The following is a 27,114-nucleotide window of genomic DNA, read 5'->3' as shown; positions in this document are numbered from 1 at the left end:
AAAAAATACTCCTTCCGGGCCCCACCCTCAGAAGTTCTGACTGGATTATTCTAGAGTAGGACATGGGGAATTTTTTCCAACTCCTCCAGGATTCTAATGCCCAAACAGGGTTGAAGGTCAATGAACCAAAAGATTGTAAGGACGTCTTCATTCAGCATCTTCCCATCCAGACCTCTGGATGAAATATATACAGTGTCTGTGTGTATGTATGTGTGTGCATGCGTGTGTGTGTTTGTGTGTGTGTGGTATTATAACCTGTACCGTAAGTTTCTTAGAACATTGATCAATATAATGTAATATTGCTTCAGGAATATAAAGAAATAAGGACTGCAGAGATTATTTAAACAAAACTAGCCTCTACAACTGCATGAGTCTCCCAGTTAACTCAGTGTCACAAGATCAAGCCCCATCTACCTGTCTTGTTGATAAGCCCCAGTTTTTATTTTATCCTTTCCGACACCCTCCCATGCTGCCAATGGCACTGGGGCATCACCTGCGAGTGATGTGTACATTATTAAAGATTAACAGTGTGAAGAAGCAGATGGTGGTGCCGAGCAGTACTGCAGAGCCATACTGTTAGAAAACTGGATTCCCACCTACTGGATAAGATGCCTAACCTCTCTGCTTCAGCAACCTCATCTGTAAAATGGGGGAAATAACCTTTACTATTTTACCAAGTATTGTCAGGATGAAACAGGTTACTGCATGGTGAGGTCTAGAATAATGACATGGTAAGCTGTCAAAAAATGTTGGCTGGTATTACTGGTTTCCATGATTTTCAAATGCAGCTCTTTGCTTTATGTGTCAGGAAAACAGAGAAGCTGCAGACTATGGTCCTGTCCTCGAGGAATTTTCAATCAGGCATGGGAGGCCGCCATATAAACAGATGGATTGTGATAGATGTAACTGGGCTTTTGTAGCTTTTGAAGCAAAATACACGGAAGGTATCCAAGATAGTATTGGAAGAGTAGGACAGGAGGCTTCCTGGAAGAGGTGGCATTAGATCCAGACTTTAAAGTGTAAGATGAGACCTACAAACACAGAAGTTTTCTACTGAAGTGACATGGAAGAAGGGAAAGAATGAGTTATAAAGCCAATAGACACTTCTTTGCAGCAGAGTTTGCCAATTGCACCAGATAAGACCACCCCCCTCCTCTAAGTCAAGGGCACAGCATTCCCTCCATGCCTGGGACTAAGCCCATCTATGGGCTCTCCCACAAATACTACTGAATGTCAAGCTTGGACCTTTGCATCTAGAGAGAGATCCACATTTTTCCATGGTGGGATTGTGTAAGTGTTGGCAGGGCTATAGGCCAGGAGTAGGCAGGACCAGAGGTGGGATGGGCAGAGCAATGGGAGGCAGGATCTTGTTCTTGGGAGTTTCACAAGGCACAAAAATTCCAGATCATATCTCTGCCTCAGCCCCTTCAGGATATCCTGTCATTCAGCCAGAACGTATATACAGTTGAGCATGGTCAATCTCACCACGACCCCTGGATTTGCCTGTCTAGAGGCAGAGCTCATATATTATCTGCTTGAAACCAGGAAAAGGTCAGGGACGGGCTTAAAAGCAAACACTGAAATGAGAAAGAAATCGCTGGGAGTCATCAGACTAAGTTAAAATAGCTAAGCAGTTCTGACAGGTGCCTGGCACGGAAAAGGAGCAAATATTTCTTCATTATGCTACAAAGGATACTACTTTTCTTTCTTGGATTGATTGTGCAAAACCTCTGCTCGCCACCTGAAGCCACAGAGCAGGTAAGATAAGACGTATATATATATTTTTTTTTTAACTTGTCAATATAATGCTGTGTTCAAAAGCTTTTGCTGTCTAACATTGTCCTATATATTTTCTGGACTTCATAGAAGAAAAGCTTGTGGAAATAGGATCCTAGTGGAGAGACACCGTTTTTCTAGTCCAGTCAGTTCAATTCCTGTGCTAATCCACCATTGTTGGGATCCCTGATTTTAGAGCTAACATTCCTCTTTCCATTACAGGTTTCAGTATCCTGTTTTTTATTTGTTTTAGTAGCCTCATCCCTGTGAGAAACTCCCATTGCACCATTCTGAATGTAGAAAAAAACAATGGCTGTAGAGAGATGAATACAGAAGGATATTCTGGGGAATTCCAGGTGGGGTGAGGTCTGATATCGAGAATCACAATATTTTCAAATGTCCAGAAATTCACAGTGCCTGCCTTCCACAAGGTGTAGTAATGATACTATGGGCAGCTGATCAGTAGCCTTGTGAAGTATAGAGGGACACCAGCCTGTCCAGTAGCTTCACGTGACTTCTTATCATGGAATTCAGGGTCAGATCTGCAGCCGGGCCAGCCCACACAAGGGTGGGTGGGAGGCAATCTGAATTAATTTAAAATGCATTTCACAAGAAAGGATTTACACTCTGTTTATAGTAAAACTTAAACATGATTCTGCACTAGTGCCAGGCATCTTTTTATCAACACCAATTTTATTCCAGTTGACTGTGCTCTAATAAAGCTGTTCACAGCAACACTGGAAGATGCATAAAGGTTAAGTGTTGCAACTCTCAGGTGGGGAGGGGTGAGTTGCAATGTGACTTCAATTTCTTTGTCTAACAAATATATCTGAGAATCAATCACTTAGCTCCACAGCTTATGGCTGTTCAACCCTGAGCAGTGACTTGCCTCTCTAAGCTTCTGTTTCTCCTCTGACAGTCTCACAACAACAGTGACTACCCTCTTCGTCATCATCCTCATCATTAAGTGCTTACTCTAATGCAGAAATCAGGCCTTGACTGAAGTTTAAAGTTGAGTTTATGTTGCAGAAGGGGATCATATGAAAGATAGAATTGGTCATTCCAATGAAAAGACAATTTGACATTCAGGAATTTCTTGAAAAGAGAGTGTTAAAGCTGGCTTACTGAAAAGGAGAAGATAAAGTAATATTTCCACATATAATTACCCAAATAGGAAACTAATATTAAGAAAAACCTGCTTGAAGCATATAAAGGTGCAGTGACCATTAAAGAGGATTAATTCAAACTCTAAGATGTACTTCATTGTGAGTTCGTAAAGAACATTCTAGTGTTATTATTTTAGGAGCCAGCAGGGGTCTGTACCATTCATTTTAACAGTTAATTTTCTGCTCCCTGGTGTTGCTAATGGACTGCTTTTAGTGTGTCTCTCTGATTTCATACAGTTCATTCATTCAATTAATAACTATTTACAGATCCTAACTATATGCCAGACACTGTTCTCAGTGATAAGGGTACAGCAGAGGACAAAACAGAAAAACATTGCTGCCCTCAGGGAAACCACCTTCTAGTTAGATTGTAACCAAAAGATTACAGAATATTTTTGCAGAAACAGTAGCACCCAATGCAGAAGCATTTTAGCACCAAAACTAGATATTCCTGTGGCATCAATGCGAAAAGAATATCCTTGAGACCTATTGGCTTTGAATAACCTACTTTAACAATTTCCCATTTGAAAAGTATACTCTAGAATATATTTCCAGTTTCCCATTTGGACAAGTGTATGTAGCGACTTTACCTTACCTTGCTGGACTCCAGACTGTAGATTAGGGATGGAAAGTGAATAGTACAAGCAGCCCCATGGCAGACATCGCTTACTGATTTCAACACTGTTTCCAGATGAAGTTGGAAGCAGCCCACCCAATCATTATCTACCAGCCTCATTGCCAGCCCCCTGTTATTCTATTGACATGAAACCAATGGAGAAAATCGACCAAGCCAGGCTTCCTTAATGGGAATTGATTTTTTATGTTTACATAGGCAAAAAGATGCGACAAGAAATCTCTTCTGACAATTAGGACTGAGTGTAAATCCTGCTCACTCAACTTTGGAATCAAGTGTCCAGAAGGTTACACCAAGATTACCAATGGCTCCATAGGGGTTCGAGATTGCAGGTACTCAAGAAAATACAAGTGCTGAGTCTTGGAACTCAAGGGATTGTAAATCCAAATAGCAACTTTGCATCTCAAAAACCATAAAGCATTTCCCTGATTTACGCTTACTCTAAGATTACATTGAGTCCAAACTCAGGTAATTCACAACTATGACCTTGTGTCTAAAAAATAGTACCATTGATTCACATTTTAATACCAAATTGACTGTATTACAATGTGCATTCCCTATTACCTGCCTTCTTTTATTTTACTAATCCAGGTGTTATATTTGGAGAGATTTCTAGTCAAGCATGTTCAAACTCTTGGGTCTGACAGTCATCTTATTAACCACCGAGGGAACACTGATACTAATTAGAATCCCAAGAGAGACAAGTGAATTACAGTTTCTTTGCATTTTATGAGTGTTGCATCCCTGAAATCCTCTCACAATTCAAAACTCCCACAATTCAAGGTTAATCTTTGCAAAGAATGCCAAGGAATTCTGCACACCTGCTAATAGATGTATGACCCATGTGCAAACACAATTTTTATTTATTGTTTCTACTAATTTAGACATTGCACAGTGTTCACTAAGTCCATTTTTTATTCAGGTTTGGAGGATTATTATCATATCTTATTTTATATAAATGAAAGCTTAATGCTATTATATCACATTATTTTAAATTTATATTTGCTTGATGTGTCTACACTGAATTCCAAAACCAAAATTATCATTTTTCAATAGAAGTTTCCCAACATTAATCGACCTAGTGTTATCATATGTATACAGCAGTTGATTCTTCAGTCACCAATGTGGGTTCACATTTGCAACCAAAATCTCTTAGAAAATATTTCAGAAAGATTTAACCTTCAAGGTTAAAATTGTGTGGTGACTTTATTGAGAACTTTTTTGTACTCACTACTTTTTTCATGGTCAAGGTTGGCACTTGGTTAAGTCTACCTCCACCTCTCTGCCACTCTACTGTACACACACATACATACACACACACACAGTTATTGCATTCATGTTCTTTCTGCTGTTCTCATTCATGGAACAAATAGAACAAACCCAAACTGGTTCTTGAAGGGATATTTTGTATGGTTCTCGCTTTCACAATCATTATGAAGAAATGTTCCCATCAGTATCCTCAACCTGTCAAAGAAATTCAATTCTCATCTCCAACTTGACCGCCCATAATGGTAATTACTTCTTTGCTTGGGATCATTTTGGCAAACCAAAGGTGTTATGGGATTGCTCCCATCCCTAAGAGTAGAGATTTATTTTACCTAGAAAGCGAAGTGTTCAATTTAGATGTTTTTTACATATGGCTAAGTGTATACACCTGGATAACAATCTAGGGTAACCCTGATGCCCAGAGTTTATTGCATGGGTCTCATTGTGGGTTAATGTCCTCTCTCCACCCTCCAAGGTACACCTTTGAGGGCAGAATGCACTTACTGTCTCTCCCTGGATGCCGCCACATCTGCAGGAAAGACTACCTCCAGCCCCAATGCTGCCCCGGTCACTGGGGCCCAGACTGCATGGGTAAGTGGACAACACTGTTCTTGGGTTTTGACACTTGCCTCAATGTCCCACTTCACAGAGAAAGGGAACCCAGTAACAGGAGAATGTCAGTATTTTTTTCTAGAAATTTCCATCTCAGTCTATATGTGGAAACTCTTCCTTGCCCTGTCAGCTTTTATAAAGAAGTCTGTTTCCCTCCAGTTGGAGATCTCTCTTTAAGAGAAGTCCTTTACAGGGCCTCCCCGGTGGCGCAGCGGTTGAGCGCTGGGTTGCGAAGCTGCCTGCAGCCTCTGCGGCGCCGGTTCGATCCCTGGCTGCTCCCCGGCCACTGGAGGAGGGTCCCGCATGGCACGCAGACCTCTCCTGCCGCCCGCTGCTCCCCTCAGCAGTGTATTTCGTCAGTCTGCCTGCTCTGCTCCCCGCTCTGGCTCTGGTGAATTCTCTCACCCTCCCACGCTTCTGACTGTACCCAGTGCATGTATAAACAAAACAAACAAACAAATAAATAAATAAATAAAACATGCCTTTATTAAAAAAAAGAGAGAGAGAGAGAAGTCCTTTACAAGTCAGGAAAAAGGGACAATTGAAAGAAAATCAATTTTTATTAAAATGATAGCCATAGGGAGAAAGTAAGAATGATGGACTATGATGACCCCAAAGAAGCATTTCATTTAAGGAGAAATTTTATTACACCTCAAAGACTGTAGCTATTGTTTGGCAACCAAAATAATTATTAAATCTTCTTACAAGCTGTTGGAAGTTGTTAACAACTCTAACAAGTTGTTGGGATGTAACATCAAATTCTATAATGACCAGATTCCACTGTAAGTAAAACTACCAGCCTAGTCTGAGTCGATGCTACAGTTGGACTCCTGAGGTCAAGTACAGCATTTATTAGCTGACATTGAACTTTATTTTTTTTTATAATTCTTTTTTTTAATAGAGGCATTTATTTATTTATTTGTTTGTTTGTTTGTTTGTTTGTTTTGTTTTGTTTATACATGCACTGGGTACAGTCAGAAGCGCGGGAGGGTGAGAGAATTCACCAGAGCCAGAGCGGGGAGCAGAGCAGGCAGAAGGACCGAAGTACACTGCTGAGGGGAGCAGCAGGCGGCAGGAGAGGTCTGCGCGCCATGTGGGACCCTCCTCCGGTGGCCGGGGAGCAGCCGGGGATCAAACCGGCGCCGCAGAGGTCGCTGGCAGCTCCGCAACCCAGCGCTCAACCGCTGCGCCACCGGGGAGGCCCGACATTGAACTTTAATTCTGATGATAATGGTTAACATTCAAGTAGGGACTGAGTCCTTGCTGCAACATGCAAATTACATGAAATCCCTCCTATAGGGATAGAAAAAAATCAGGCATTTAAGTTCATCAATTTGCCATTGACTGCCATCTTCTGAGATGTAATGAAATATCTCCTTGAGAACCCATTTCTAAGATGTTAAAGAGATTTATTCTTTTTTGGATTTTTTTCTGACTAAATAATATCAACAAAGTATGCATAGCCTGTAAAGTTTAGGAAGATATAAAGAGAAAAATAGCATACCCTAAATAATTTAGCTTACTTTTCTATATGGTTTTTTTTCCATATAGCTTCTAAACATTTGAGCCCATATTGAATGCATCATGTTGTCTCCTGATGTTTTATATTTTTTAACTAAAAACTAAATGAATAATAGATACTACTTTTTCAAATTGCTGACAGTAGGTACTAGAGGTACTTGGCATTTATTATCTGATTTAATTCGTAAAACAAATCCTGAGCTAGAGACCTTTATCCCCTTTTTACCTATGAGGAATCAGAGATCCTTGGGACAGATTAGTGATAAAAAAAGTTCAATACTGTTTATCACGAAAGCCTGCTGTCTGTCTACTCTGTCCCACTGCCTGAAGCAGCTTGTGAAAAGAAAAGAAGCGATACTTTAAATGGGTCTCTCGAGTAGGCCCCTCGAGCCCTCCCCATCAGTAACTGGTAGATACTTTTTACCCTAAAAGATCAAGGTTTGGAGTTTAAGTCACCTGCGCTGCCTTCAGTTTCTACCCAGCTTGCTGGTACAATGAGCTCTGAAATTATCACATCAGAATCAACTGAATCATTAATAGCCAGACTTGCAGCTTTTCAGAACTGTTTTGGCACCAAATGTGGTCATGATCAATTCCAGCTCGTAGAGAACTGGATATTATATCCTGACATAGTAGAAAGAATTTTTATATTTGCTTCTATCTTGCTAACACATGAAAGCTAATCTGATGCTTAGTTATTGCAGACACACTGTTGAGAAGGTTTTGTCCTAGATACCGTAATCAAAATCAGCATGTCCGAAAGAGCACTGGGCCAGCTCCCAGAAGTTTTCGTTTTGAACCTAGTTCCGTCATCACTGGTTGGGGCATCTTCCTGTTTCTCTCTCAGTCTCCTTAGTTGTCAAATGGTGGTAAAAGGCCCTACTTGACTAAACTGTAGTAGACAATTTAAAACACAGGTGAAAGTCCTTGGCACAGTGTCTGACACAAATAATGAGTGAAAGAATAATGAATGAGTGAATTGCAGTCAGAAGAGACCTCTGATAATGAAAGACAAATAAAATGGCCTCTCTGAGTTCTTTTTACAGAGTGGCCAACTAGGAAAACATGAGCAAGCAAACATTTTCCAAGTGAGCTCCTTGCACCCCCCAGTGCCATGATTCCCGTCTCCGAAGGAGCCTGAGAGGATTCCCTGAAGTAGTAAAGTTGTTTCCTTCTGATAGGTCTGAGGCCAGAGAGCCAAGGCCTGCATTTTCTATCTGCTGTCCTTTTGTGGGGACATAGGATACGCCCCTTTATCTTCATCTTCCAAGCACACTAGATGTCTCAAAAGGCTTCCTTCCTTTGGCTCTGGGAAGCAACAAGTCCACAAGTCGGCTGAGGGTCTCATTGCTCCCATTTTTAGTGATGACAAAACAGATCTTGACCATCACTTCATATTTCCACCAGGGCAAGGCCATTCAGAGCTTTCTGAGGAAGCACGAGGTCCCCATGGCCTGCTTTCCAAGGCGACCACAGCATCCACTTCCTTTCTGATGCATCGACAAATCCATTCATACTCGACACCTCTGGGTTGCTTTTTAAATTATTTGAATATGATCAAATTAGAAAGTAACCCCATATTCAATTTGGAAAATAAGGAAAAGCAAAATCCAAAAAATTCACGCATCATCTTCTAAAACTAAGAATGAGGCACAAATGCTCACTTGGGGGAAAAAATACATTATCCTGACATGGGAAGGGGTTTCAACCCAAATTTAACATGCTTCTCCCTCATTAAAACCTGTATGACACTATCAACTCTATCTATCAAAGTCTTTTCTCATTAGCACAAAGACCTATTTTTAACCTTGCAACTTAATCACCTCCAAATAACCAGTATTCCATCTGAGATGAAATTGGTTTTTTGAGCTGAACATTCCAGTTCTTTATATTCCACCGTGAAGATTAATGGACTTGTGCAAACACTTGAAGTTGTGGAAAAAGAATATGGGCACAAGGGTTACACATTACCCTGATCATGGCCAATGAAATCTCATTATTTCAAGGGAAATGGCCTGAATTCTTCTCTGAGAGGTCAGCGTCATCGATGTAGGCACCTTTATTTTTTGTATCTGCTATTGGTATTTTCAGATCTCACTTTCTTCTTTCCCATTGCATTTTCCTTTTCATTCACTGCACAGATTGCACATGATGGACTCCATGCATTTGAAATCACTCTTTTAAGCATGTCGTTTTCGGCTTTGAGTGACAAATAACGCTGAGATCACATCAGTTTAGCAGGCAGAACATGCCAAACAGCTATAAACAGAACACCAGGACATCTTCCCTGCCTAGCGCTGTCGTCAGGCTTTTAAACAAAAGTGGTGACATGGAGTGGCCATCTCCAGGGTTTCCTGGGAGATAAAGTTACAAGGAGGTCCTGGCCTCTCTCTGGCCAGGACGTTCTTTATCTTCCTTTAAAGAAACAGAACAGTTGATGATTTGCTGACGGCTCATAATGACAGAGTCGCCTGTGTAAGGAAAGTCACAATACAAGAGACCACAGAGCCACAGCAGCCAAAGGGAAGTGTGATAATGACCTAAAATAGCCTTATCAGCTACTTGGGCCTCATAATGCATCAGACGTGTGTCCTAATCGCAAATCCTGTAATATCTCTTTCAAGCATGGTTGCTAAGAATGTCATTTTATCATCTTGTTTCTTAAGGGAGACCTGAGTTGATAGAAATGAGTTGAAAAGCAGGAAAGAAATTTGCACTTTGGCCTTAAACATTTTGCTTAAAAAAAAAAAATGAAACAAGTTATTTTCACAAATCACTTAAGATTCAATTTAGGACATAAAATGAAGACTACGCCTACTCCACACCTTGTTACCTTTTTTCAAAGTTTCTTCTAGTCAAGCATGTGCTGAATACCAACTACATGCTAGACATAGTCACTTAAATCACACGTCCCTTGGGACACTTCAGCTGGTGACGGACTGTGTACAGACTGTGTACAGACAGTGTCCCAATAAGCTCCACCATTTAGCCTACACAGATATAATTTTGCTCTGATGTTTACTCAATGACGGAATCCCCAAACAAGGCATTTCTCAGGATAGATCCCATAGCTAAGCAATGCATCATGATACATGATAAACCCAGCCCCTGTCATCAGGGAGCTCACAGATTAATGAGCGAGAGAGAAAGCACGTAAGGAGAAGCAGTCAGACCTGAATGTCCTGGTTAGGACCCTGGGACTTGGAAGAGTTTTGCGACTCACCCAAAGTGAGTCAGCTGAGAAGTACAGGATCAGGACTGTCTGGGGACAGGACTGTCTCTGCAGCCCCAGCTCTAGCTCATCCCTCTGTCCTGTTTACCCAAATACCTGATTGTGTTACCCTGTCAACTGGTGAAAAAGTAACCTGTGATCACTAGTCTACTCCGAGAAAATTTGCTTCCATCATCAGCTAGATGCCTTTCATCGCCTGGAGTTGATTCCATGACCCCTGAGTTCTAGTTCCCGTGACAACTGAAAGTTAATGTGGTTTTACAGTAAATCTAGAGTCAGATTGCTTCCAGTCAAGCAGTAGCACTTTCTCATTCTGGAAATCTCCAAGTTACTTACCCTTCCTGCAAGGTTGCCAGTTTTAACAAATAACAATAAGGATAAATTAATTACAGAAAAATAATATTTGAGACATAATCATTCTAAAGCATTTTTGTTGTTTATCTGCAATTCCTATTAAACTGGAATCTTATCTTTCATCTGGTAAACTTATTTTTGGCCTCAGTTTCCTCATCTGTATAATGGAGATGTTGATGCCAAGGCACCTATCTCTAGAGGTCATGCTGAAGGTTAAGTGAACCAGTTCATGCAAAGTAGGTAGGATGTGCCTGGCAGATGACAGATATTGAGAGAATGCCCACTGCCACTTCTGCCTTTTACAGTTCTCGTATTCCTGGCTGGCCTTTCTCTTTCAGGGAAGGTTTGCTGGTTTGCCTCTATATTCCATGGCAACTCTGGCTTAGTGGTTAAGGACTCAAACCATGGTTGAATCATGGTTTGCAGTCAGACAGGCTGACTGCAATGCCAATTCCAACATAGCCCAACCATGCAATGTTGGTCAACTTACTTATCTCTTTGAGGTTTGGTTTTCTTACCTATGACCTGGGGGTGGGAATGATAATGATGATGGTGGTGGTAGTGATGATGGTGGTGATGAGACACCTTATTCATACACTTACTATGAGAATGTGTGCATACATGTAAAGTCCTAGCAATAGCAAATGTTCAACAAATTCTCAACATCTATTATGGATCTGATAACTAACTCCCTACACTTTGCTGGCCGTTTAGTAATAAAATTTGTGTACCTCATTTTTTATGTAGCTGATGGTCCCTTAGATCTATTTTTGTTTTCTCAACTACCTTTCTGTGGACCATATGAGTCAGCCCGATTCCTAAGATCAAAGCAAAGGCCTGGAATGTGGGGAGCCAAGGGTCTTCCTCTGCTCAGGCTGCTCTGACAGAACAGCATCACAATAGACACTTGTTCTCACAATTCTGGCGTCAGAAAGATCAGCATCTAATGCCATCATTTAGAGTGGTGTTTGAGGTAGGTATTACAAAGGTAGGTTACAAAGGTAGGTATTACAAAGGTAGGTTACAAAGACTACTGCACACCACCACCCTTGCATGAAAGAGATAGAAGGATCCAGGGAGCGTGGAGGTGACACCTTCAGAGAAGTACTTGAGGTCAGAGCCCCACTGGGCTGGCTCATCCACTTGAAGCCCCAGACCTCTCTTACTCCCTCTCTGCTCAGCTCACTTCTCTTTGATTTGGAGGTGGGATTTTGTGTTGGGATATTGTATTGGTATATTATTGTCTTTGATATTGGGGTATTGCATTGGGATACTTTACCAAATTTTCTTAGAACTACATGCAACCTAAGACTTCTCATCAACAACCACTTCTCCTATACCCCAACTCCAACATTCACCTGTTGCCATTCTCCTGTTCACACATCTGCCCTCCTCCCCCATTTACGGAACCCTATTGAAGGAGTAACCCTTCAGTTACTCCTTCTCCTTGGCAGCCAGCACACTACCGGACACTTGGTAGTACTTAATGCACCCTTGTAGAATGCTGTGTGCAAACACAGATGAGTGACTCTGAGCCCTTTGATTCCCTAGAGTGCCCAGGAGGAGCGCAGTCCCCCTGCAGTGGCAGGGGCAGGTGTGCTGAAGGCATGGAAGGAAATGGTAGCTGTTCCTGCCAAGTAAGTACAAAATGTTTCCCCTTTTCCTGACTCTGCTCCCTCTCCTTATCTGTTCCTCCTTCAATACACACTAATTGGAATCTCTGAAAAGCAGTGATATTAGTAAAGAGAATATGCAATATGCAACGGAATGACCTCTAAGAAGCTGGAGATCTTTGAGTGAGTCAGCATACTCCTGAGCCTTAAGGGCATCCATCTTTAAAATGTGATTAGGAATAATTACATCCAATTACATTGGCTGAAAAGGTATAGTGAGATTATATTTGTGAAAGCACCTCATGAAACTGGACTGCCGCCAGCCCAGGACACTCGAGCACTGTCCTCCTCTCCCCCTGGCAAGCTCTGGGTCTGACAACAGAAGAATTTCTTTGTAATCCCATGAAATTGAGTTTTTCACAAGTTTCAAGCCTTAGATGATTTAAATACAAAGAAATTCTCCAGAAAGCATTGAATTCAACTGTCTTTAGAAATGCAAAACTGAAAAGTTTTCATTTTATTCTTGGGTCAACTTGGGATGAGGCTGTCAGCAGTGGCTACGTATCCATATTTTGGGGGTGACAAAGCAGCCTTCTGGAGAGCTCCAGACACTTAGGAAAAGATAACACAGGAATGAATGTAGCCATTATAACCCCAAACTGTGAAGTTATTGGGGGAAGTTAACATGAGACGCTCGCCAGACTGTCAGAAACCCAGTGAACTTCCCAGGTAACCATCACTTTGGGTCTAACGCCATCTCCCTGGTGTTCTGCAGGAAGGGTTTGGTGGAACAGCCTGTGAATCCTGTGCAGATGACAACTTATTTGGACCCAGCTGTTCAGGAGGTATGTCTAATTTTTGTGAAATCAAATGTATTTGTACAGGTTGAAAGTCAACTATGTCTTATTAACTGAAGACCCCAGAAAGACTATTGTTGAGTTAGAAGGGGAGGAATACCAAACAGTTCTAGAAATCAAATCTGCACAGACAAAAGAAAGAACTGACCACAAATATGATAAAGTGCAGTTTGGATAAGAGATTATTCGACTCTCACAGTCATGCTTTCTGGCTAACTCAGGGGATGCAATTTCCTCTCTCCAGGCAGCAGCACCTAACACCCACCTGTTCCTGGCTTGGTCAGCTTCTCTCTAAGTTCTTTGTAGATGCTGGCGTCAGTATTGATCTCCCCAGGTTTCCTACTTTTGCCACTAGTCACACTACATTATAATGTAGCCCTTCCATTTGGGAATTCACAAATACCTGAGAGATCAGGGATTTGGGGCTCTATTTTGCATTAAATAGACAAACAACTGTGAGACTGGCTTGTCTATTATCTTATCTTTGGTTCCACCTAGAAAAAAAGGCCCTGAGCATTCCAGTACAAGGATTTTTTTTTTTTTTTAGTACAAGTAGCTCATGTAGAGTGACCCCAAGGAAACTCTAATGGTATTAAAAAGTGACATATGTTATTGAGACAGAGACCAGTGTAGGTGAAGAGCTAACCCCCTTGGGAACTCTGGAGTCAGTGTAAGACACTCATCTCACCTGAGTTATTTCACCTGAAGGTAGATAACTGGTAGGTAAAATAATGAACACTCCAAAAACAAAAAAGAAAGAAGTTCACATCCTAATCCCTTGGCCCTAGGAATATGTTACCTTATATACAAGAGGGGATTAAGGTAACAGATTGAATTAAAGTTGCTAATCATCTGACCTTAAAATAAAGAGATTATCTTGGATTATCGAGGTGGGCCTTGTGTAATCATGAGGGTCCTTAAATATGGAGGAGGGAAGCAGAGAGTCAATGTCAGTGATGATGGGCAGCCTCTAGAAGCTGGTAAAGGAAACAAATGGATTCTCCCCTCCAGAAAGGAACACAAGCTGCCAAAACCTTGATTTTAGCACAGTAACTTTGGATTTCTAACCCCCAGAAATGTGAGACAATAAATTGGTGTTGTTTTAAGATAGGAGTTTGTGGCAATTTGTTACAACAGCAAGTGCAGTCACCAAAGTGGGCCTGTTAATTCCCTAACATGTCTAGCCCTCAGTGAGCACTCGGGGGAGCCGGCTTCCTAGGAAGGATTTGCAGGATCCTGGAAGTCAGCAGATGTGCACAGGATGGGTGGAGTCTAGAGAACATAAGCAGGGAAGATAGTGTCTGCCAGATCCATAATATCCCACAAAGCATATAGCAAGTAGCCTTTCTCCACCATGTGGTTCTGACTTTTATGGAAAAATCAAATTTAGTAGATGCTGCATTGCTTCAAATATTTTTTGTAAAAAAAAAAAAAAAAAAAAAAAAGCCTACCTACACACAGGCATCCTGCCCACATACTCTGGAATGTTCCATCTGCAGTAGCAGAGATGTTGTCTCCCCTCTAATCTCTGGGTTCCTTGAAGACATGCTGTTACACCTCTTTATCTCCAGCACCTCCCACAGTGCTACCTGCAGGAGAGGAAAGCACCACGCTTTTGCTTTTGTAGGTTGGATGAATAAATTAGCAAATGAGTGAATGAATGAATGAGTGTATGAATGAATGAATGAACAAGTGAGTGTGTGAATGAGTGTGTGGATGAATGATTGACCTATCAATAATATGCTGTAGCCAGGTTGTCCTGATCCAGAGGCCTAGTTTTGAAGCAGAATGTAGAGGGGACTCAAGTTCTGGCTATAGACTCCAAGGCTGATAGTGAGAACCTGAAGTTGACTAAGCGTGTTCTCTGTGTCTGCATCTGTAAAAACAGAGACAATATTACCTCTGTTCGGGTTATTCTGAGGACTGAATGAGATCAGTGTACAATAAATGATGGCAATTATTATCATTATTATTGTTATTGTTTATTACCTATTAATCCCTATCCTGTAATCTTAGGGGGATCTTTTTCTTCAACATATAAAAGATTATTTCATAAAGAAAATTTATGAAAGCAAATTTAAAAACAGATGTTGGCGTGTATTCATTTGATACATTTTATCATGGGCCAGTAAACTAAAATATCAATCAACTGCTCAGAAATAACACATCTCTAACTTGGCCCTTCCCTACTGTAACACTAGGATTTAAATCTCACAATTTAAACGAATCCTGAAATAAGAAGGAAGAAAGATAGCATCCAACATTGCTTACTTGCCACAAAAGTCTAGTTAATTTTTTTTGAAATGAAAATTTAGAAAGATGAACCCATGTTGGCCCCAGGAAACTGCCTTTGGATGCTGATGAGCACAGGCGTACATGGAGACGCCAGACATTTCTGAATACAATGGCCTCCCTCCACACCGGCCTGTGCTATGCAGCAGAGACAAGTGAAAGGAAGAAAGAGGGCTTAGAAACCTCAATTTTTTAATTAAAATAATTTGAAACCTAAACTGAGATGCAGGAGAAGAAATTCCAAATTCTGGATTCCAATAGAATGTCCCGTGATGATGGAAATGTTCTGTATCTGCACTGCCCAACAGAGTAACTGCTGGACACATGTGGCCATCGGGCACCTGTGATGAAGCCAGTGATACTGAGAAGCTAAATTTTAAATTTTAGTTAATGGTACTTAAGTTGGGTTTAAGTTGTCGCCCGAGGCTGATAGCTACTGGCTGCCATATTGGATATGGCATAATGGTCAGGAGAGCAGGCTTTGGCTGGAGGCCAGCCTGAATCTGAAACCAACCCCAGTTGCTGTGTGACCTGGGGCAAGTTATTTGACCTCTGTAAGCCTCCTTCATCCATGAGACAGAAATAATATCTGCCCTGTGGGGGTGACGACACAGCAAAGCTCTTAGCAGCATGCCATAAGCCAGGACACAAACAATGCACAGAAAGGTTAACATTCATCCACCTGTAAATGAATGAGTGAATGAATGATTCAGTGATACTGGCCACTTCCCATTCAAGGACAAGGAGAACGTGCAAGCCTTTTTAGCCGGCCATCCACTGGGTGCCAGTGTTGTTTCATCCAATGAGGTATTGGTCCCATGGAGGTGGCATTTCTGCCTGTAAGTAGGACAGCTCTATTAGCTGCAGTTTATTTTTAACACTGACTTTAACCTGCTGCCAGAGCATCTCCTACCCAACCGCTGATCTAGAGATGCTTTAGAACTGTATCAGCCACAGGTTTTCATCTCCACTGCAATGCCCTACCCTGCTCAGGGCCTCACTGCCTGGTTAGAGCAGAATGCAAAGACCAATTTCTCCAGTAGGACCCCAGTCATTAGTCCCACAACCCCCAATAAGGCAGCTGGCATTTGCTGAGCTCCTGCTGTGCACAGGCAGGGCATGAGATTTGACATGCGTAATCTCTTTGGATCCTCACAACAGCTCTTCAGGCTGCGTTCCTCATTTCATACATGAAGAAGCTGAGAGGTTTCTCAAGGTCATGCAGCTATTTCAGGACAGAGGCAGGATTTGGCCCAAGTGTCTTCCTGCAGAGGCTGGGCGCCCAACACTGCACCACCCTATGCTGACCAGCAGGTGCAGGGATCCAAAGAGAAGAGAGACCAGACCCCTCCCCTAGTTGGAAATGCAGGAGACAGTCATGATTTGTGTGCACAGTCCCCACGGGATGCTATGGCAACATGGACAGGGAACCACTTACTCTGCCTAGGGGCACATCACAATGTTCTTTGCACATCGTCACTCGGACCCAAATGGTCCTAACTTTGACCACTTTAAAATCACACATCCCAAGATTCCTGTGTCTCCGCAGATTTGCTGAGGCTGGTTCAACAGATACCAAGGGCTTTTCACAGAATCAGGTGGGAGTCCCTATGCCACTCACTTCTCATTCCCAAGGATACTTCCTTGGCAGCAGCTAGCAGCCTTACATGTCAGAGGCACCCTCAAGCTGCCTGGGCCAGATCACTTAATCCAGTAGAGAGGCTGAGAGGCAGGACACAGAGAGGCTCATGCCAGGGAACTGGACCATGCAGTACAGACAGGAAGCTGGGCGACAAGATCAACTCTTGCGGGTAGCATATAAGTCAGGCACAAGAGCTGACTCAATTCAGCTCCCCCCACTGCCCTCTGTCTCTCTCTCATTGGCTACATTGGACACCCACAGTCACTGATCTCCTAGAGTCTGACTCCCCCACTACTGCAAGCTCCTTGCATTGAAATATTGTGAATTACTCAGTGCCTGATGCAGAGCCTGCTACTAGGTAGGCGCTAAGTAGATCTTTTTTAATTGAATTGAATTGAGTCTTCCCTACTCAGCCTGTAGATCATCCCTCTCACTCCGTGGCCAATTTGACTTCTCTCCAGAACTTGTCTGTTCCAAGGACCTATAGCCATAGATGAACATCAAAGTGATTTGCTAAAGTAGAAACAATGGCAAGTTGGCTTTTGAAGGGTGGAAGACAATTGCTAACCTAATTTAATTATATAGTTCTTTGCATGAGTACTTGAGCTAATTATCTCCCTTTTTTTTTTTTCCTCTCTGCAAATGGGACTAATCTCCCTCACAGGGTACTGTGAGTATCAAATGATATCATGCAAGAAAACCACATGGCTAAATGTTTAGTAGATAGTAAGTGCTCAATAAAGGGCAGCAGGGCTAGTTCTAGGGGGAGGTGAGGAAGGAACATGCCTTCCTCAAAATATGCAAAATGTAAAGAGGCATCAAAAATTCAGGAATACATATAAATCATTCAATTATCTAGGGCTTCTGTAGCAAAATCTAAGCAAACAGGGTGGCTTCAAAAACAGCAATATATTGTCTCAGCTTTGAAAGTTAGAAATCCAAAGTCAACATGCTAGCAGAAGCTTAGAAGAGGAAAATGAAGCCAACATTCAGACTGGGGTTCTAGAACTTCTAAATCATGGTTCTTGCCATCTCATCATGAAGATTGTCAATAAAAACTATCCCCAAGTTTACCCTTCCAGAATGCTTAGGAGTCTATTTCAGAGAGTGAAAAATCCCCCATTTTCTGTCTACAGTGTGCAACTGTGTACATGGAGTATGCAGCAGTGGAGTAGATGGCAACGGAACATGTGACTGCTTCTCTGCATACACCGGGCCCCGCTGCGACCAGCGTAAGTGCCACCAGTGTCCTTGGTGCGATACCAGATCTAAGGCACAGATGTGTGCCTCTCAATTTTATTTTCTGGGGCTCTACATGGGCAAAGTACATTAAAGGAGGAGAAACAAAAATAAAAAAGAGCAGGAGAGTAAAAGGAAAGTAGAGGAGGCGAGGGGAGAAGTAGTGAGATAAAAGATATAGAAGCTATAGAAGAAAGGAAGCCACAGAAGGTTTGGATGCAGTGTCGTGTGACATGGCTCTAGCTGCTTTAGCTGTTTTAGGAAGGTGATGGTGTGAAGGACAGAGTGGAGAGAAAGACATTGAGGCCGGGAAACCAGTTAAGGCCATTGCAACAAGTCAGCTACCTGGTAAGGGAGGTGAGGTATGTGCCAATTACATGTCTCCAACAAAATATGCTAACAGGAAATGGAGATTTACCAAGGGTAAGTGGCTCACCAAAGGTTATGAACTAGTCAATAGGAGAGCTGGCCTGAAGTCATTTGAAATTCTTTAAACATTTATCACACTAGGTCCAATCAACAGATGGAAATTACAAGGTGATTTTTTAAAAGGGAGTTTATATAAAGAATTAGTAGGCTATGATAGGAGAGTAGCTATAAAATATAAAGAGAGGCTCTGGGGCTGATGGAGCATGAAAAAGGAAGGATAAACTTGGAAGTAGTGGCAATCTCCAAAATGGGTTGAATCTTGTTGGAGAAGGTGTGTTGGCAGCCCAGTGGGTAGAGGAGAAGTTTCTGGTTTCAGGCCAGCAAAGTCGCCCTGCACACAGGCAACAGCCTTCCAGGGCCCTGGGGAGCCAGGGGTGGTGGGGAAGCACACAGAGTGAGGGGGCACTATGAGTGCTCAGCCTGGGGTGTGCAATACCTGTGTTGGCAGGACTGAGGGAAAGTGGTCACTGGGTCCAGACCAAGGATGTGAGGTCACTGAACGGTTGTATACTCTGGGTGCACAACTGGGGCAGAGCACCCCTGAATGTGTTCACACCCCCACACCACTGACGCTACTAGGTAGCAGCAGGGAACAAACAAAACAGAAGCACAACATTGCTCAAAGGAACCAGGAAAAGGAAGAACCTTCCTCCTACAATGTCTCCCAGTGCCCTCTACTAGCCAAGCTCAGCACATCACCATGAGAGGAGTAACAGTCACAGGGTCTAGCCACTGTCACAGAGCAGGTGATGAAGGGTGAACTTCCAGCTCAGAAATTAAGAAATTGGACATTCTGTCTGTCACTATCGTCACTCAACATAGACTCTGGATTTTATTCTCCTGCTCTATCAAATGAACAGATTGAACAAGATTCAAAGGACAAATTCAAACTCATGTTATTGACAGCACTGAGGAGCTATGAGCAGTGGTAAAAAGGAGAGTAAATAAAACTCTGCCTCTGCCTTCTTCCCGTGGAGGACACATACATGTACGCAACCAAGTCAAATCAACAGCAGAATGAAACTCAAGTGGATAAGATGGCTCTTTCTAGAAGACCACAGTCAGCCTCCCTCTCCAGCCCCCCTGACTTTGCCCAGTGGACACGTGAGCAAAGGCCTTTTGAATAAGACAGGAGACCCAGCACAGAAGCCAGCCTCGTGGAGAACATTCCCAGAATGGTCTCCAAATGACACAGTGATTCTGTGGAGTCAAGATCTAAACAACAGGTGACACACACACCGCAAGTTCAGGTCTCAAGCTGGCCCTCTTCGCCTCGCTCCATGGAAACTGGGACCTGAAAGAACTGATACAAAATATGCCCCTCTGACTGCTGCTCCTGAGGCGGGTGAAAAACTGGCCTGCATTTCAGACCCAGTTGCCACATTTCTCTTCCCCGCATCCACTGTCTCTGCCCCACTTGTTAGTTTTAGGTAATACATCAGACTCTCGGTTATATGAGACAGTCAATGCCCCAACTGTATTATGAACTCGTATGCAGTTATTAGAGAGTGACGTAGATCCCTGATGACCTCCATAACGTTAAATCGAAATTCAGGTTCCTAAATATTTTAACAGAATTCTGTTTTGTCTTTAAAAATCACATAAATCGATATATAAATGAGTGTATTAGATGGGTTGTTGACGTTGGTGGATACTTTGGAAAATAGAATGAGAGAGTGAGGATACAATGGTTGATTTCTACCTTATGCATTCTCTATTTTTTTTGCATCGTGACAATGAATCTGTATTGCTTTTTTTGTTTGTTTGTTTGTTTTTGTTTTTTATAGAGGCATGTTTTATTTATTTGTTTGTTTGTTTTGTTTATACAAGCACTGGGTACAGTCAGAAGCGCGGGAGGGTGAGAGAATTCACCAGAGCCAGAGCAGGGAGCAGAGCAGTCAGAAGGACCGAAGCACACTGCTGAGGGGAGCAGCAGGCGGCAGGAGAGGTCTGCGCGCCATGTGGGACCCTCCTCCGGTGGCCGGGGAGCAGCTGGGGATCGAACCGGCGCTGCAGAGGCTGCGGGCAGCTTCGCAACACAACGCTCAACTGCTGCGCCACCGGGGAGGCCCTCTGTATTGCTTTTTTAATGAAAAGAAATATTGCATTTGTGAGCTTTTCAGAACTTGTTGTTCTACTATTGCAGTTACCTCCATAACCTTCCTTTGCAGCCATCCCTGAATGCGCAGCCTTACTCTGCCCAGAAAATGCCAGATGCTCACCTTCCAGCAAAGATGAAAGGAAGCTCGAATGCAGATGCCTTCCCAATTACCATGGCGATGGCAAACACTGCGAGCGTGAGTAGAATTTACATCCTGCTTGTTTATTAATGTTTAGGTTACTTAACAGAAAACTCCTCACCTTCCTCATATGATAATGATCATTTTTACTTCTTCCTGAGTATTTGCATGAAGTATGTAAACAGTGATAGGAAAATACTCTTATCATGGTCATCCTTCCTTCAAGGGAATTTCTCCTTCAGTTATCAAAGCACATATACAGATTTTTATATAACCTGCATCAATGTTAACATAGAATGGAGTGCTTCTTTCTTTCTCTCTTTCATTTTCTTCTCTCTTTCCTTCAATTTCATGTTCATTCACCTTGGGAGAGGTTGCATTATGCATCTGGGTATGAAAGTGAATTCTGGAGCCAGACTGCCTGGGTTCAAATCTCAGATCTGGTTATTACTATGTGAATGGAGGCAAAGACAAATTTATTTTTAACCTGCCTTTGCCTCCACTTTCCTGTCTAACAAATAGAGGAAAGAATCATTCCTACCTTAGAGGTTCATTGTAAGGATCAGCTCAGTTAATGCATGACAAATGCTTAGCACAGGTCCCAGGACATGTTGTAAATTCTAGAAGCGTTAGTGCTGTCTCCATGCTATTTTGTATTTGAATCTATGTATAACACAGCATGGTGCTGTATTTACACAACATAGGTAGCTATCATCTCTGGTGACACCTGTAGGGTTGATCAGGTGGGGTGAGAGGAAAGATTTCTTACAATCACTCTCAAAACTGTTCACCTACCTTCACAGTGTTAATGAGGTGTGATCTGCTGTGAACTGTGAATTTCACACTCCAGTTTTCCTTCTCCATCCCTGAGTCTGATAACTGCCTCTTATTTTGTCACTGCCTCTCAAGCCATCAACCCCTGTTTACAAAATGTCTGCCATCCTCACGCTCATTGCACGTACCTGGGGCCCAACCAGCACCAGTGCACATGCCAAGAAGGCTACCGCGGGGATGGCCAGGTGTGCCTACCGGTGGACCCGTGCCAAGTCAACTTCGGAAGCTGCCCCGTAACGTCCACGGTGTGCAAGTATGATGGACCTGGACAGGTGAGTTAATGAGTCTGGAGCGGATGTGAACAGAAGTAGGACAGCGCACAGAGGGGGACCCGTGCCAGGCGTATGACTTGTCTGCTGCACCCTCCAGCTCTCCCTCTCAGCGCTCAACTTGACCAGTCAGGCCTCCAAGCCTTCAGGACCAGCCTCGGTGTGTCCTTCCCCAGCCATCCTCCAAATTCACACTTTCCCAGCAACCCAGTCAAAACCCAACTGCCTCTTCTGTCAGTCCTAGAGGGTGACTGGCAAAACAGAGACGCAACCCAAAGCTAGATCAACAAACGAACTATTAATCAAGTCTTGGGTGAACGTACAACTTCCCCTGCAATTCTCTGCTCCCTCTAATGTCTCTTTAAGGTAAGAGGGATGCTTAGAACCAAAAATATTTTGTCCCAAAGGGATGAATGCTGATAAATGTCAGGCAGCACTGACAGATTGTAGGGAACAGAGAGGATATTCTGGGGTGAGACTTGGCCCCTCTAAAATGCATCCTGATCTTGACTAGTAAAACTCAGCCTGATCAGAAGCCCTTTGCGGACGCATCCAGTTGGAGGCGCTCTTTCCCTCGTAGCTCCTTCATCCAGCAGACAGTCAGTGGGTGCCTCCTCCAGCCATCACTGCACACCACGTGTTCCCGGAGGAAACCTTTCTGTACAGGCTATGGCTGCCCGGGTAGGCGGGAAGTCCTCGGTGCTCGTTCTGAACACAGCGTGGCCCTTAGCAACTTAATCAGCCCGCCCATGGAATGTTCCTGGGGTTCCCTGCAGATAATCTGCCCAATGTGGCAGAAAAAAACAGTCCATCATACAACATCCTTGCTATTTCTGAGACAAATTTGCCAAGAAACTCAAGAGGCTAAACCACTACCCTCAGGAAAAGGGAAAGTCAAGTGCGCTCTAAGCCAAGGTCTGGGCCATGGGAACAAGAGTAAAAATATGCTTTTTCTCTTTCAAAATGGGTCCCCAGGCAGATGTTTCAGTCTTAGAATCCTTCCATTGTTCAATGGAAGTGGTGAGTTCGCTGTTCCCATTGTTCCAGAGCGACTTTCTCAAGCTCGGCATTGTTAACATGTTGGGCCGGATAATTCTCCATTGGGGGGCTGTCCTGCTTTGTAGGGTTTTCAGCAGCATCCCCAGCCTCCAGTGCTACTGCTCCCCTCTCCTGCTGTCACAGTCACAGCAGTCGCCAGATGTTCCCCAACATGCATTGGGGTGAGACCCCAGCAAAGAACTGTTCTAGAATAGTAATGCCTCCCATTGAACCTCAGTCTCCACTCACCTGCACACCATCTAAGAGCAGGACACAGGAGCCAGGGAGACCCCAGATTAGCAAACAAGAAAAGTGAAAAGGTGAACTTCGTGATTAGGGTGATGAGTTTCCCCACAAGTGTCATGAGAATACCCAATTCCCAATGCATGGCTTGGCAAGTTTCTAGCCTGAGCCCAACAGTCCAATCTACCCCAAGTTAGTTTTTAAGACAGAATAAAGACATGGATGAAAGAAGAAGGTCAACCTGAGTAACTCACGCAAACCCTTGTTTGTTCTCCCCTCCGGCTCCCACAGGCCCACTGTGAGTGTAAGGAACATTACCGCGACTTCGTACCTGGAGTGGGGTGCAGCCTGGCGGATGTGTGTGAATCAGATAACCGCTGCCATAAGCATGCAAACTGCACCACCATCGCCCCCGGCCAGACCAAGTAAGTCTTTTCCATTCCACCACCTGCCAGTGATGCAAGTGGCAGCCAGTCACTGCCGCAGGTTCCTTGAAGGGCGGGAGATCTGTCTTCTGTCTCGTGTCCACGCCCGCCCCCACATAACACAATGCGAGGAGCAGAGTAGATGCAGAATACATTTTTCTTTAATCAATGGCTCACTCAACAATTGTTTCCTCTATCATGACCATTAGAACACCCTGGAATATTGACTTGGCCCCATAATTTGGTGTTAAGTGGTGCAGAGCATGGGAGAAGGAAGCGCCATCACTGGGGAAACAACTGTCAGTTGTGATTAAACGGAGTCTGACCTCTGATGTATAGACCTGTTTCCTCACTCATGAAATATTGCTCCTCGGTGGCGCAAAACAAGACTGGGGACAGTAAATAAACATGAGTGGCGTTTCCTGGACTCCAGGTTTCCAAAGAAGGGGCCGACTGTGAGTAAAAACATTTGTGTGAAAATTCCTGAGGCTGAGGCTGAGGCATGGTGGGAAGGTGATGGTGTTGGAATTTAAGACCTGGCTTGAGTCTCCCCACTGGGGTGACTGACTGTCTCTTTGGTCTCAGTTACTCCATGTCTAAAATGAGCAGAGTGATGTCTACTAGGTAAAATTGTTGTGAAGAGTACATGAGAGAACATTCTGGAAAACTAGTGCATAGCTGTACTGTGATTTTATTAGTGGGTGAACTGAGGGTAGAACCCAAGACTTTCAACTCCCAGCTGTACAGAAGCTTCTATCTTGGTGCCACTTCCATTTCTCACTGTCATCAGCATCTGCAAAGGACTCACACTACCACTGTGAGCTCCAAACCATACAACACACTAAGCCATGCAATTACCCCATAGTCCCTGTGTTTCCAACACTCAACACTCCTTTCTATCTTCTTTTAAATTCATTTCATTTTTTCACAGTCAGATCTTGGAAGTGTGAGGTTTTCCAGAGAGAGTTTATATGATCATCATGTTCTATCTGGGCAAATAAGCAGATCTGTACTCACTGTGCATGGAGTGGAGAGAGCTGGGGTGCCAGCACACCTGGGTTCAAATCCCAGCTCAGCCACTTACTGGGTTTCAGAACCAATGCTTCCTCTGTCATACAATGGGGAGAATCATCCCTCCCACCAGGGCTATGGTGAGATTAAAGGAGATGATAGTCATCAATCTCCAAGCAGAATCTGGCATCTAGAACCCACTCCATACCTGTGAGTGTGTGCAAACTTGGCCGTACATCAAGGCACCTGTGCATCCAACACACACAATTGCAGCCACATCCTCTCCTCAGACAGGCTCTAAGACTGGCAACCGAATCAAGCAGCTTACACACTTCTTACCAGCCTCTGCAAAAGATTGAGTAGAATATTTTAAACTCTTTGTGTTTGAGAAGATAAACTTTTTTTAATTTTATTTTTATATTCCCCATACAATTGCAACCCCCTTATTTTGACCCCAATCTCTCCTTTCCCCGCCCCCCCCATAGTATGCCTCTTGTTCATAGTTGTTTGTTGATTATGATTTTTTCTTTCTTATAGTTATTCTTTTTCCTGGTCCCTTATTTAAGTTTTCTAGATTCCTACTGTGAGTGAGACCATCCGGTATTTTTCTTTTTCTTTCTGGCTTATTTTGCTGAGCATGATCCCTTCCAGCGCCATCCATGTTGCTGCAAATTGCATGTGTTTATCTTTTTTGAATGCTGAGTAATATTCCATGGTGTATATGGACCACATCTTGAGAAGATAAAATTTTAAAAATACAAGATGTCAGGACAATATAAGCTTCCTTAAAATTTGTATTTAGAATGTCAGTGGAACTACAATGAATTTTAGGGGTACGTGTGTCACTCAAAACTCCTCTATTCCCCGACACAAAAAAATAAACTTGGCTGTTTTCAGCTTGGAAAGAGACATAGATTAGAGACTGGCTAAATCACATTGATAAAATATAGAGCCTTCAGTCATTTAGTTCAGGTAAGGTAATTCACCAAGGAGAAAGATTTGCTTTGTCGATGACTCCTCAATAAAACAATTAGTTCATGCAGAATATTTAAAATCATACTACATTAACCAAGAATATCAGAAAAATGGGTTCAAATGCAGGCTCCAGCATGCCACCAAAGTGATCCTGTAACTTTTCAGAACCACAGTTTCTTCAGCCTTGAGGCTACAGACCAAGACTATCTCCCTGGGAAAAGCTAGCAAGTTTATATAAACATGATTTAAAATTCTAAGCTCCATTTTTATTATTATTATTAACAAGAATAGCTTCATGGCTGCTAAAATTATGCCTTTTCACTTTTACTTAGTAGAGGCAGAAGACAAGGGTCTCAGAAGGAAAGTGTTCCTCTATTTGATTCTCTATTCAGATGAAAACAAGACTGGAAGGCAGGGAGAAGGCAGGGAGAAAAGGGATAATTTACATTCCAACCGGACAAATGGACAATGAATAATACAAATATTTAGAGACTCTTGGGAAGTCAGCAACACTGAGGACATCCATGTTTGTACAAGACACGCCGTTTATCGCTCCTGCATGTGAAGACCCTTCCCAAGAACCTGGCCCAATGCAACATGGCATAGAGACAAGAACGTGGACTTTCCCAGACGGACCCAGGTTTAAACCGCAGTTCAGCCACTTCCAGATGTGTTTCCAGCAGTGCAAGCTTTAGACGTGGGCAAAAGGTGCCCCTGGGTGCACTGGGCATGACATTTTAGGGTGTTGTCTGCTGGCCCTCTGCTGGCCACACTAGGAGGAGTCTGAGGACCAAGGAGACAAGCCTTCTTGGAGTCTGAGCTTCCCTTGTAGACCACACCCCCACACTCAGAACCCTGGCATTCTCTGCCCAAAGTGCTCCAAACAACTTTTGGGACCATTCTCAGGGTGTACGCAAGGGGTGGTTGTCCCCTACCTACACCACCCATCTCCCACCCCACCCCTCTGGTTCAGGTAGCACACAAATCCTTCTTTGTCCAGCTTAAGTGTCTGTACCTCTAGGGTGCCTCACCAGTCCGTCCTGTCTACTAGGATGCCCTTCTCCCTGGGCCCCCAGAGCACCCTAGAATGCTTCCATGATAACATTTCTCATGATGATGAGCCCCCAGTGCAATAGTGATGAGCACGAGCACTGCCTCTTACAGGCTGTATGACCTCAAGTCAGATAATTAACCTCTCTGAGCTGCTGTGTCCTCATCGAAAATGGGATGAGGACAGGATCCACCTCCTAGAATTGTAGTAAATAACATACCATTTCTAGAAGAGGAAACAGATTTGGAATGGGGCATTAGCTATTGTTTCCATTACTTATCTCAACCCCACAAGGTAAGGTCCTTGGGGATCCATTCTTACCCCCTTTATTATAAGAACTCCTGTCATCAATGAAAACAATGAAATGGATGATAGTTTGAAGGAACAAATGAATA

The 27,114-nt window shown here is 43.2% G+C and overlaps 1 protein-coding gene across 1 annotated transcript in view; it reads left to right on the top strand.

The window, feature by feature from the left end:
• Positions 1-1,710: 1,710 nt before the first annotated feature.
• The window catches only part of STAB2 (stabilin 2), a gene marked incomplete at its 3' end in the record, with an annotated part of 108,588 nt that continues 83,184 nt past the window's right edge, over positions 1,711-27,114 (top strand). Inside the window, exons 1-9 of the mRNA XM_084255091.1 lie at positions 1,711-1,758; positions 3,775-3,926; positions 5,336-5,433; positions 12,113-12,198; positions 12,950-13,019; positions 18,102-18,197; positions 20,805-20,930; positions 21,783-21,979; positions 23,549-23,682. Of these exons, the coding sequence (XP_084111217.1) occupies positions 5,337-5,433; positions 12,113-12,198; positions 12,950-13,019; positions 18,102-18,197; positions 20,805-20,930; positions 21,783-21,979; positions 23,549-23,682 (806 nt within the window). The 5' untranslated portion in view covers positions 1,711-1,758; positions 3,775-3,926; position 5,336. The remainder of the gene's footprint in view (positions 1,759-3,774; positions 3,927-5,335; positions 5,434-12,112; positions 12,199-12,949; positions 13,020-18,101; positions 18,198-20,804; positions 20,931-21,782; positions 21,980-23,548; positions 23,683-27,114) is intronic.

The sequence above is a fragment of the Talpa europaea genome, assembly GCF_964194135.1.
Source record: "Talpa europaea genome assembly, chromosome: 15".
Taxonomy (NCBI): domain Eukaryota; kingdom Metazoa; phylum Chordata; class Mammalia; order Eulipotyphla; family Talpidae; genus Talpa; species Talpa europaea.
Note: the sequence above shows the minus strand (reverse complement) of the source record. Positions and strands in the feature narration are given on the sequence as shown.